The sequence below is a fragment of the Alternaria hordeiaustralica genome, assembly GCF_023758085.1.
Source record: "Alternaria hordeiaustralica strain BMP 2776 chromosome Unknown scaffold_6, whole genome shotgun sequence".
NCBI lineage: Eukaryota > Fungi > Ascomycota > Dothideomycetes > Pleosporales > Pleosporaceae > Alternaria > Alternaria hordeiaustralica.
Genome location: NW_026056778.1, coordinates 472635 through 485163, shown reverse-complemented (window position 1 = coordinate 485163; position 12529 = coordinate 472635). Strand labels below are relative to the sequence as shown.

Genomic DNA, 12529 nt, shown 5'->3' with positions numbered 1-12529 from the left:
TTGATCTCGACCTGCTCTTATTGGTCGGCTTGGCAGGTGAAGGCGACCCCATACCGTGGGTGACAATAGAACAGACAATGGGCCATCCATACCAGCCACCCGCATTGTTTCTCCTTCACCAGGTAGTCCTACTCCTTATGGCGAAAAGTCTTTTTCAAGCTCTGCTGCAAATTTACCACCGACCTCACTTCCCAATTACTCCAAACACCGACCTCCAGCCCAAAAGATTGCGATCAGCTGCGAGCCGGATCTTTCAGTCTGACAACCACGAAACTGCACGCATCAGCAAGGCATCTCAAGATGTTTGCGCAAGAGTATATCCCTTTTGCGACAGGCACAGCACCATCTACGGACGAGCGTGGTATCCCACAACCCACCCATCTCGCGCGCAAAGCATCATCCGCCAGCAGTGCGTTCTTGCGAGAGCTTCTTCGCCCGGAGATGGCTCTCTCGATCATGCCTCCCGGCTGCCGCACCATCGCCTTCTCGCAGTGGGGTGGCTTCACTGCAGCGCCCGAGCAAGTCACACCGACTGAAGAGCTCAAGGCCTCAGACCTGTACATGGATCGCGGGATGACATCCACCTTCAACCCTCCGACGTCCGAATGGTGTTATCTGGGAGTGAACCAGCCAAAGCCAGACCCCAGATACAACGCGCAGCCCATTCCAGATCTTCGCAAGCGCAAGCGGAACTCATCGACCAGCATCGCGACTGTGAGTGAGCAAGGCGATCAGGGTGCCAGACCCAAGGTAAGGATATCACTATACAAACTGAGTGTGAGACAAACGCTGACTTCGTATCTTCGTAGCCAACGACTTCGCCCGTCCGTTTTACCAGGCAGACACTGAAGCGAGTCAACACAAGTTCCGAGCTTACAAGGTCGTTCGAGCTGGTGTCCATCAAGGAAGAGAAGAAACCGACGTTGGCCGAAAAGTTCGCGTTCGAGGGACTGAACTGTGAGGATCTTCCATCGGCATTCGACTCCGACGACGAAGAAGAAGACTACGACATCCGACATGCTCGCTGATGGAAGCATGAGAGCCCCTGAGCACGACTGCCTGCTCCACGATCAAGGACCGTCGCATAGGGTGGTCTGGAGGTGGAAAGCATTCATGAAACGAAAGCTTATGAGCGCATCGCATGGGATTTGATTCTGTTGCAACGCTGGTTACATTGTTCACTGAAGCGGCATATGGCTTGAAGGATGCGATGACAAAAGGAGTGCAGGATGAGGCACAATGGATGAAGATGTCTCGCTTGCCGGCTGGCCCGAGCTCTCTTTGGATTCGATGACAGCATCGATCATCAGCTCTAGCATAACTTTTGGCCTGTACATATACACCCGCCACAACAATCAATTGCATATCACAACCATGGAACGAAGTCTACTGCAGTGCACGCGTGCATTCTCAAGATGTACGATCCAAACGTCATGTCGTAATCTACCCAAATGCAGACCCTCGGCGATCGCGTCGGCACGACAGGCACGCTGCCTGCACACGACGCGCCCCGCCCTCCTCCAATCCAAACCTCCAAGAACGCGCGATCGCGGCCCAAAGAGCGACGAAGACACGCAGACCGACTTCAGTGCTCTCGATGTCCTCCGGAACACCGTCGCTCCCGCCACATCCATCGACGCGTGCACAGGCGATGGCTTCGCGCTCAACAACCAGATGCGCATTAGCGGATGCGGCATTCTCTTGATAGGCGGAGAGGCATATCGATGGAAGCCTTGGCTACGCGAGGGCAGGAAAGAAGGCACCGTCGCTGGAGGAGGCACGGGCGATGATGCAATGACAGGCAAATTGCTGAACGCGAAGGGACAATGGGAAGTGCAGGAGCAGGCTTGGGGAGTGTTGGAGTTATTATATCCGAAGCCTGGTGCGTTTGCTAATCTCCTGCAACGATCGAGTGACGAACGTGGACTGACAGCGAGTGACAGATCTACTCATCATTGGCACCGGCCCCAGTACCGTCCCTCTCGCGCCCGCGGTTCGCAAGTACCTCAACGACCAGGGAATACGGTTAGAAGTCCAGGACACAAGGAACGCGGCGGCGCAATTCAATCTGCTTGCGACAGAGAGGGGTGTAGGACAGGTTGCGGCGGCGCTCATACCCATCGGCTGGAGAGAAGGACGATGATGCTCGGATTAGCAGAGGGCATACCACTGTCCCGTTGGTTTCTCTAAACGGTCACGCTGCGGTGTCTCATTGACGCCTTGACAGACCTAGGAGCTGGCCTAGACAATCCTGCTGTGAACGACTCCAGGTCGATGGTCCACCCAAACCATGGAGGGTAGTCTTGTTTCCAGGCAAGCTATAATAGGGCCAGCGATACGTCACAGTACGAAGAAATGAGCGCGTAAGTCAACGATTTTATGAGACATGCCCGCGAAGTTGAGCACACTCATTGTACTATTTGTATACATACATTCCATTGTTCTCAGATGATCCTGGAACCGACCTGTACATATCAGTCCTTTGTGTCTCACCTTTACCTCTCTCTTTGTCGTACTTTTCATGAATTCCCAAACTCGTTCCTCGCGCTGCTTGCTTGTTCTGACTCCACCAGTTCTATTTGCTAGTCCGGCCGTCGAGCAAACAAACGCTGTCACAATCACAGCCACGACTCCCTCGCCCAGACCGCTCCTTCCGACTTGCGCCTTCTTAACCCACCACGTGGCCCGGCGATATCGCATAACTAGCAAGCCAATGTCGCTTAAATACGTGACCTGCGCACTATCGACCTTTCTTTCCACTCTGCTCGGTCTGATCACTCGAAGCTGTGAACTAATGTCTGCCGCTGATATGCACGGAATAAGGTGGGGCTTTGGTAGGCGCGTGGTAACTCCTGATGAGGAAACAGCCATAGGCGACACTACGCCGCTACTCGGTTCGGAACGCTCTTACCGCAGCGAAGAGGCTGGAGGCGACTTTCCGCCAACCATGGATGGCAATGATGCTTCCGCCGCCACGTCTTCAGCAACACCACGTCCGGTGACTCCCTTTGTCGCCGAATTACCGATTATTCATAGCCCATCGTTACCGGCAGTCATACACAGTTCAGGCCCTAGGCTGTCCGTCCTCCAGTCGTTCAGGCTTAGCAAGTTATACCGCAATCGGTTCCTATCGCCCACAGAAGTGTCCTGCCATACCGACCGCTCCACAGCGCAGATGGAGTCGCAAATTCAATATGACGACAAGAGCCTAATAATCGAAATACTGTCACCCGTTCTCGACGACCTGAAGGAGCTGAAGGCGTTGACACCCGAGAGTCTACAGGACCACAATCAGACCCTCAACAACGAGACGCACGCTCAGGTTCTTAAGCAGAAGCTGCTACCGATAGGTCAGCTTATCGTGGACTGCCTCGAAACAGTCCCACTGGACCACCGGGGTTGGTTGGAGGGAGCTATATGCCATCACATCGCCGACAATTACTGGCCACTGCCTGTCAACTTCTTCACCCATCTGAAGATCCAGGAGAAATACCGCAATGCGCTCTTCAGGTTGGCGCAGCGCACACCTGCCGGAGCCATCGAGCCGCATCCCAACAAGGACTCTCAGCAGCCTCAAGCACCAGCTATCGAGCCTGATCCGCCCCAACCATCGCTGGACCCGAGGGATAATCCGGACACGCCACCATTCCCCAAATCGACCGCTGAGCAACCTCAAGCATCAGCTATCGAGCCTGATCCGCCCCACCCGTCGCTGGAACCGAGGGATGATTCGGATACCACTGCACCATTTCCCGGATCGTCCGTTCATCAGCTACAATCATCAGTCGTTCAGGCCGCTCCGGGCTCTGGTGACTTTCTAGATCTAAACTTTTACGAGTTGAGAGCAGAGGCTATTGAAGAGGCCGATGCGAGGGACTTGGACAACGTATAGTACCCAATGGTCAAGTACCACCTTCTGCCTAGTCTTCCAAGGCTGGACCGAAAGATCCGGAAATGTCAAATGCCCATGTCACTCTTCAATCCTCAATGTACGGGCTATTGGGACGCTTCTTTCGAGATCAACAACAACCAAGTTCAATGGAAGGTAGTGATACCTCATGTACGCATGGTATGTGAACCATTTACTGACTTTGTACATTCATCCTTAGGCCAAACCTGATCCTAACACCATCCTTTACAACTACATGCTGCCCCCCGATCATATGACCAAATGTGTCATACCATTATTTGCGGCACGCGGCCTGCTGCCAGATCTTGAGCTCCGCGTGGCCACGAAGATGAGCCACGAGTATCAAGACTCTAGGCAAAACCTGAGTGCAATGCTCGATTATGACATGCGTTGTTGCATCCTCTTTCTGACTCGCAAACGGCCCGATCTCCAACCATTCGAAGTATTGTGGTGCGCTGTAAGTGGGGTTCTGAAGTTGCACAGACCCTCGTTCGACAGATACGCTCAGGCACCTGCAAAGATTCGCCAAAGGGTCAGGCGAGACGGAATAGCAGCGTTTCAGAGAATGATAAAAGCCCCAGATTTCGACCACGTTGACCAATACCTTTGGAACGCGATGAGGGTGCTTGAGATCTATACTAGACCTCTGGTTACAAACGAAAGTGTATTCCTCTGGATCGATTCCTTTCGTCTTGAGAACATCGACGTCATCTTCGATTTACGCCTAGATGGCGCGAAAGCTCGAAAGAAATTGTTCGATTACCTCGAAGAGAGGCATCCTGGTGGCGAATCCATATGGCACAGCCTCGTGCAGAACTTCCACAGCCATGATGTAGTCAAATTTCCAGAGTACGCTACTCGACCACGCTCAATCGAAACCATTACTACCTGGGTATATTTCTTCACAGAAGCTCGACAGGGTGTTCTACTGAAGGGGATGGACTTCGACGCATTAGTCCTCGATGAAGCTGTAGCAGCTGTAGCAGCGGAGCAAAAGAAACCGAAAAAGAAGAACAAGCCGAGGAAACGTAAAGGTGCCAAATCGGGGGAGCTGCCTGATGAGAAGGAGCTGCCAGTTGCTCAAGAGAAGTGCACATCTCAAGACCTTCCTGTGTCTCTTGAACAACCTCCACAGAGGGACGACACGACACCGCAAGAGGAGTCTGTAACTCAAGAACAACACACATCCCCAGAGCAAGCTATACCCCAGGAAGAGCCCCAAACGAAAAAGCAGCGCTTATCTCGAGAGCTATCGACTACGCCTACACCTTGTGGACCTACACCCCTTTCAACGCTGGAAGAGAAGGAGGAGAGCGAGCAGAAGCAGTCAACAGAGCAGTTAAAGAAGCAAAGAAAGAAGCAATCGAGATGGGAGAAAAAACATGGCAAGGCAGGAAAATCCGACGCTACTAAGCAGGCAGCCTCAATCACGGTGGAGGAGTCTTCGCCATCCGTTGTCGCGAAGGCCGATGACGGTGGTGACAGTGTTACTGGAAACGCCGACAAGGATAACGACGGTGTTATTGGCAGCAGTGTTATCAACGACGGTGGTGACCTTGGTGGCCACTTGTCTGCGGCTGATTCGGTTCCTAGCGATGAAGCGCCTACCAATCAAGAGACGGTTCAAGAGCATCCAAGCAACAGGTACGAAGTTTTGATGGCCAAGCCGTCGAAACCCGCTAGGAAGTCAGCCGGAAAGCTAGCATTCCATACCGATAGTGAAGATGACGTGAAGAAGGCCATGGAGGAGAGTCTTCTGAATGACCCGGGTAGCTGGTCAAAGGTGCAAGGGCGCGCGAAACTGCGACCAAAGCAGAAGCAGAAACAGCGCACCGACGATCGCAAGAGTATCCAAGATGCGTACAGAGAGAGAGGCTATGCAACTGCTGTTACCGATGCACAGTTGGACAGGGCAAGAGCTGAAGTGAAATCGAGAGAGGTACGGGCGGACTATCTCAGATCTAAAATAACGAGATTGTCTGCTCTGATACCAGGTGAGGGCAGCGCCGAATCAATCAAAGAACACAACAGCCCCGCTTGCGGGCAGCCTACATCCTGGTCAGCGCTTTTCAAACCTACGGAGAATGACACGGGGCGCAACCCTCCTCAAGAAGCCGCTCCGTCTACGAATGCTGTCGACACGCGACCGCGTACCGCAACTGCCACGGAGAACCGTAAACCCATTCAAGAGAGCGCACAATCTGCGAGCCATCACATTCTTGCGCAATTAGAACCACCCGTAAGGCAAGAGCAATTCAAGGACTCAAAGCCGTCCAAGGTTGTTGCCGGCGCGGCATCGACTCCCACATTAGGCACAGAGAACAGTGAGTCTATCAAGGAGACCGTACGGCCTGTGAGCCATCACACGACTATGCAATCAGAACCACCAGTTCATCAAGAGAGTCTCAAGGATCTGAAGCTGTCTAAGGACGTGGCGGGCGCAGGATCGACTTCCACGTCAGGCACGGAGGAGAGCAATTCCACCAAGGAGACAGTACAGCCTGTAGATTCTCAGCATGTTGCGGAACAAGAAGGTCCGGTGGATAAGGGGGCATCCGGGGACTTTACACCATCTAAAGATGCTGCGGGTGCGGGATCGACTTCCACATCTGGCATAGAGAACAGCAGTCCGATTAAGGAGACGGTACTGCCTGCGGAGCCTCAAGATATTGCGCAATCGGAGCATCCGGTAGAGAAGAAGAAATCCAGCGACCTCGCGCCATGCGAAGACGCTGCTGGTGCAAAATCAACTCCTGCGCCCAGCGCAAGGAACGAAGGCTCCACCACAGAGAGCGCACAAACTGTCGACCCTCACTCCTTTGCGCAAACAAGGATGCCGATGGATGAGGAGGCTCCCGAACCCCACCACAGTCGCGAGGCCAGCTCGCAGCCACCTGCGAGTTCTCACGCTCCTGCGCAATCGCAACCGCCGGTGGACGAAGAGGCACCCGAATATCACCACAGTCATGAGGACGGTTCGCCGCCTCCTGCGAGTCTTCACGCTTCTGCGCCATCGCAACCACCGGTGGATGAAGAGGAGCCCAAGGACCACAACAGCCATGAAGAACACACAGAATCACTTCCGGAAGATGATACCCCAAGCCAGCCCTCAATTGTGGTGGACTCGACCATGTCGCATGTGGAGCAGTGGCTTGCAAGCAAATATGCGGCTGCCTTCGCCGGGCTCACGCAAGCGGAAATAGACGATGCGCACTGGCGACCTCAGCAGTCAGCCGCGACTTAGAGGCAAGGATAATTGAAGGCTTTTTGACACGACTGGGACGGAAGAGAGGGTAATGAAGGGCGGTAATAGGGTGGTGGAGGAACATGATAGCATGGCCGCGTGCCAATTTTTTACCGGTACTTCCGGCACATGGCGCAGGTGTGACAACGTCACATGGAGGGCTTAGAGGTATCGAATAGAAATCTCAACCCAAGCATACAATCTTCTAGACGTGCATCGTATATCGTATCGTCGTAGCGCCGGATCTAGTGTAACGGGCGGGCGATGCAGGGGTTTCAGGGTACGCGAAGTGGGTACCCGCATCTCGTTCCTGAGTGCATAGCCTCCGTCTCGTAGGGCTATCCGCGTATTCGTCTCGGAGTGGATCACTACATGGGTTTCTTGCGCTTTTGGGTGCAGCTTGCGATGGGCTCAGTTGTATAAGGAGGAATGATGTCTGTGATGATGGATTTTACAAGCCACACATTCATTGCGTTCGTCTTCTTCCTGTCGCTTTTCAACACATACTTCCAGTTCTCCTACATTCGTTTACGACAACTGCTCGTGTGCTGCGGAACGGCGTACTCCTTGTCTCCCTGCGTCGACCTTTTTAGGCGTCTTCAGCCATACTTTGTCCCCGAAGCATCACAATGGCAGGCGACACATCAACGGACAAAGATGCGTACGCTCTCTTTCCCTACGAGCCCAGCAAGGTCGGCGCCATCCTCTTTGCTGTTCTCTTCGGCCTAAGCACAATCTACCACCTTTTCCAAATGATTCGAGGCCGCGCCTGGTTCTATACAGCCTTTGTAATCGGATCAATAAGTACGTCTCTCCTTCTCTCGTCCTTTAACAGCCCACCCCGCTAACAATCTTCAATCAGTGATGACAATCGGCTACGCAGCCCGCTATCTCTCCGCGCAATCCCCCTCCGAACTAATGCCCTACATCATGCAATCCCTCTTCATCATCCTCCCGCCCTCCCTCTACGCCGCAACAATCTACATGATCTACGGCCGCCTCGTCGTCTTCGTAAACGCCGAACACGCCTCCGTTATCCGACCTACCTTGGTAACCAAGATATTCGTATGCGGCGACGTCGTTGCGTTTCTCATGCAGTCTGGCGGTGGCGGCATGATGGCGCAGGCGGACATGGCGGATATGGGACAGAAGATAATGCTGCTGGGATTGTTTGTGCAGTTGGCGTTCTTCGGCTTCTTTGTCGTTGTTAGTGCCATCTTTTACTTCAGAATGAGGAGTGCGCCTGAGAGATATACGGTGCCGAAGTATGGGAAGTATGCGTGGCCGACTTTGGTAAGTTGCTTTTCCTTCTTCTCATCTCCTTCGTCGACGAACGATGTACTAATTCATGGCAGTACAAACTCCTTGCCATCGCAGCCGTTGTCATTATCGCTCGCTGCATCTTCCGTGTCATCGAGTTTGGACAGGGTCATAGTGGGTATCTGGCTTCGCATGAGGTGTACATGTATGTTTTCGATACGCTGCCCATGTTCTTGGTGCAGGTCTTGTTCCACTTTGTACGCGCAGATGACGTGTTCGGAACGAATCACCGGGCGGTGAAGAAGTTGGATAGTGAGATTATTGGATTGTATGAGAGGGCGTAAAGGAAATGTTGCTGTCTCATTGTAGTTTAGATAATGTTACGGGCGTTGGTATCGCGTTTGGGTTTGGCGTGGCATGATTACGGCGTTTAGGTATTCTACGACTATGACGACCTTGTGTATCTAGAAATCGCATTGAATTTTTGATAGACATCAGTGCGTGCATCTTCAATCTGCTGTTGTGGTGTTTAGGGGAAGTCGCCGGGATGGAAAGTTTCGCTCGCCGAGTGGGCCGAGGTTCACACATCGGGTTAGCACCAACCCGTTTCTAGCTTCCTCGTATCTCGTTCTTCGTTTCTCGTTCGCGTTGCTGTTGTCCGCAAAGCCTCTCTACTACTTTTTCCTCGCCTATAATATCAATCCCTTGATGCAATTGGCCAATTCCAATGGCCCTGAAAAGAAAAGCGCACTCGAAATCGCGGACGGGCTGTGCCACGTGCAAACGCCGCCGGATCAAGGTACGAAGCACGTCGTACTACAACCTACGTTCTGACGCGCGATAGTGCGACGAAGCAAAACCGCGATGTTCGCATTGCGTGAGGCATGAGGTTGCCTGTGTATACCCAGAACACATTCCCGTGCGCGCCAAAAGTTCGATTGAACACGCGTCTTCTCGTGCTCAAACACCGGCAACTCCGAACGCATTCCAGCTAGCGTCGCCTCAGAACGACCCTTTCGCAGCGAGCACACCATGTTCGGAAACCCAGATCATCCCCTCATTCTCTCTGAAAGACATGTCCCTATTGCATCACTGGACAATGGCCACCAGTCTTTCCATACTACCCGGCGTGCCGGCAGTCACCCAGCTGTGGCAGGTGGTCTTCCCAGAAATAGCATACAAACATGCATATATGATGCACTGTCTCATCAGTCTCTCCGCTTTACACGTTGCGTATCTCAATCCTGACGACAGACGCGCAAATCTCCACATCGCAGCGCATCATCACACCGTCGCTCTCAGCGGCTTTAGAGCAGATATCGACACGATTGGCCCGCACAACGCCGAAGCACTCTTTGCTACTTCAACGCTAATGTTCTTCTACGCTTTCTGTACCTTTTCCAAACTTTCAGATGCCAACGCGGACAAACAGCAAGATAACGACAGTACCAACGATAGCCTATCAATACGGACATCGCGTATTTTGGGTGCAGAATGGATACCTCTTGTGCGCGGTATTCAGGCTGTGATAGGCCCTATCTACGAACATCTCAAAGAGGGCCCTTTGCGATCAACTCTCCATCTAAAGGACTGGGATGATATGGATCCCGACAAGCAGCCGGGACCGGATGATCAGCACGTGGTGCGCATCAAGCAAACGTGGGCTGACGATGGAAATAAGGCAATATACGACGAGACGCTGTATCTGTTGAGGAAGATGAGTGCATGGGTCCTTCATTTCCGGAAAACCTGGGAATATCAACAGGAGGAATGGGGATATAACGGTAGTTGGTCTGCTGTAAGTTGCTAAATCTTGCTCTCCAGGTCTGCTTGACACTTTTACTAACTCACGGCTTTTGTCGCTATTGAAACAGCCGTTCGTTTGGTTATCTTTAGTACCGAAAGAATACTTCAAGTTGCAGCAACAACGGCAGCCACTAGCTTTACTCATCTTTGCTTACTTTGGCGCACTGTTAGAACAGCTTCACACAGGTTGGTGGACGGCAGGTTGCGGTACGAGCATAGTAGGTGTAGTAGATGACTTTCTAGGATCCTACTGGGCCGAATGGATGGAATGGCCAAAACAAGTGGTCAATCAACAGCAACAGCGGCAAAGCTCCGAGAAGCAAGGCACCGACATCCACTAGATCGAGAGATGCGTTCTCAAGCCACGATACCCAACGCCTCATAAACCGTTGCGATAAACTTCGACGTTCTCGGATTGCCCATACCACCCTTGCCATTCTCATTCGTCTGCCCCAACCCGGCTGCATCCATCTTGTTCATAACATATCCAAACGTCATCTTTCTATCCGCGTCAGCGATAACCCGGCTTCCGCCCCAACCACCCCAAGTCGCCGCCCGTCCCAGTGGCAGATCAGCCATTATGCTTCCTTCAGCTGGCAGCCCAAATCCCAGTCCAAGACGGACATTCATCGGAATAACGAGGTCCTTCTCCTTGTGTTGCTGCGTCGAGAAAATCTGATCAAGAGTCTTGCCAGAGAGAAAAGAAGGGTTTTCCAAGGAGATGACGGACATGAGACGAACGAGAGCGCGCGCATTGCTGTATCCGTTTGCCGCACCAACAACTGAACCCCTCCAGACTGGTTGGTTGGCCCAGTCAGCGTCCATGCCGGGGTTTATGCCCATAGATTTGAACATGAGGCTTTTTGTGTCAAGGGCCATGCCCTCCATATTCTCTTGGTGTTGTGGTGGGGGAATAATATTGGCGACTCTGTGCCACTCCTTCTCCGGAACACCAAGTTGAAAGTCCGCCGCGAGTGGACGAGAGAGTTCCTCAGCGATGAACTCTTGCATCGGCTTCCCGGTTACCCGACGGATCAACTCGCCGAGGAGATGGCCCATTGTGAGTCCGTGGTAGCCGCTCGCAGTACCGGGTTCCCACCACGGCGCCTGTTGCTCCAACAACTTCGTACTCTTCTCCACATTGCACACATCCTCGATTGTAACGGGCTCCTCCCACCCACTCAATCCACTCGCATGCGAAAGAAAGTGACGAACTTCCACACCTTCTTTCCCATTCGCAGCGAATTCAGGCCAGTACTTGCACACCTTCTCGTTCGGATCCAGAAGACCCCGGTCGATACACACGAGAGCCGCCAGCGCGCAGATAGTCTTGCTAGACGACCAAATACATGTTATAGTGTCTTTGTCCCACGGCCGTGTTCGGGCTTCATCTGCGTAGCCGCCCCAGAGATCGACGACTTCTTTCCCGTCAAGATTGACGCAGATGGAGGCGCCCAGCTCTTCTCCCGAGTCGAGGTAGGATTGGAAGACGGACTTGACTTTGGCGAAGCGGGGGTCGCATGTTCCTTGGACTTTGGCCATGGTGATGGGAGGGGGTAAAGGAGGAGGCTTGGATGGTATATCGTGATGTGGCCGTATCGTGGTGAGGTCGGTTGTGAAGACGTAGTATGAGTTTACTTGTAGACTAGATGCTCGAACTGTGAATGATGGATTCAACAACCAGACGAGCAGTACTTGTACTTTCTAGATTTAACAATGGCATCGTCTCCCCAACCTGACGGGGATGAACCCACTCGGTCCGCCGTATAGATCGTATAGCCATCGGCTGCGGAACGTCCGTATTCCGAACTCGGAACGCGGACTAACAAGGACGACGAGATTAGACGTGGTATGAAAGCGCCCAAGTTACTACATTGCGCTACATCTACGCGTGGTTTTAGAGTTGCCGCATCCTGCTGCCGCTGTAGTCGGACCACTCCTCGGCCGACGCCAACTCTCTCTTAGCGGCATTCCGTGGTTCCTTGTGCGGCGGCTTCGGTGGTACTCCACTACCAAGAGATACTCCGCATATCCACAAGCTGCGGAAGCGGAGTCGAAGTCGTCCCGCAATTGACATCAATTGGATGCATGGCTGCATATAGATAATCAAATTTTGATTGAGCGCAAGTGAAAAGTGATCATCTAGGTACTGATGGTATGTATGTCATCTTCTGGCACGGGAACACCAGCTTCTTCAGGTTTCACACAAGCATCGTTTTATCAGTCTAGATACTGAAAACCACTTCTCAATCTGCATAATACTACTACATCCCAAGTCCGTGAGCACGAGGAGGACCGCAGATCCTCAT

At 52.7% G+C, this 12529-nt stretch overlaps 6 protein-coding genes across 6 annotated transcripts; 5 read left to right on the top strand and 1 right to left on the bottom strand.

The window, feature by feature from the left end:
* Window positions 1-456: 456 nt before the first annotated feature.
* J4E84_004051 (uncharacterized protein) lies at window positions 457-1028 on the top strand (the record flags this gene model as incomplete). The annotated part of the gene is made up of 2 exons (XM_049386660.1): window positions 457-750; window positions 810-1028. 2 exons carry the CDS (start codon window positions 457-459, stop codon window positions 1026-1028), a joined length of 513 nt encoding a protein of 170 aa, XP_049245430.1.
* Window positions 1029-1374: 346 nt separating this feature from the next.
* On the top strand, window positions 1375-2143 carry J4E84_004050 (uncharacterized protein; the record flags this gene model as incomplete). The annotated part of the gene is made up of 2 exons (XM_049386659.1): window positions 1375-1882; window positions 1944-2143. The coding sequence occupies 2 exons, from the start codon at window positions 1375-1377 to the stop codon at window positions 2141-2143; spliced, it is 708 nt and encodes a 235-aa protein (XP_049245429.1).
* A 1032-nt stretch (window positions 2144-3175) lies between these two features.
* On the top strand, window positions 3176-3892 carry J4E84_004049 (uncharacterized protein; the record flags this gene model as incomplete). The annotated part of the gene is made up of 1 exon (XM_049386658.1): window positions 3176-3892. The coding sequence occupies one exon, from the start codon at window positions 3176-3178 to the stop codon at window positions 3890-3892; it is 717 nt and encodes a 238-aa protein (XP_049245428.1).
* Window positions 3893-4475: 583 nt separating this feature from the next.
* On the top strand, window positions 4476-7154 carry J4E84_004048 (uncharacterized protein; the record flags this gene model as incomplete). The annotated part of the gene is made up of 1 exon (XM_049386657.1): window positions 4476-7154. One exon carries the CDS (start codon window positions 4476-4478, stop codon window positions 7152-7154), a length of 2679 nt encoding a protein of 892 aa, XP_049245427.1.
* Window positions 7155-7783: 629 nt separating this feature from the next.
* J4E84_004047 (uncharacterized protein) lies at window positions 7784-8758 on the top strand (the record flags this gene model as incomplete). Its single annotated transcript, XM_049386656.1, has 3 exons — window positions 7784-7958; window positions 8017-8447; window positions 8510-8758. The coding sequence occupies 3 exons, from the start codon at window positions 7784-7786 to the stop codon at window positions 8756-8758; spliced, it is 855 nt and encodes a 284-aa protein (XP_049245426.1).
* Window positions 8759-10577: 1819 nt separating this feature from the next.
* On the bottom strand, window positions 10578-11762 carry J4E84_004046 (uncharacterized protein; the record flags this gene model as incomplete). Its single annotated transcript, XM_049386655.1, has 1 exon — window positions 10578-11762. The coding sequence occupies one exon, from the start codon at window positions 11760-11762 to the stop codon at window positions 10578-10580; it is 1185 nt and encodes a 394-aa protein (XP_049245425.1).
* Between the last annotated feature and the right edge of the window lie 767 nt (window positions 11763-12529).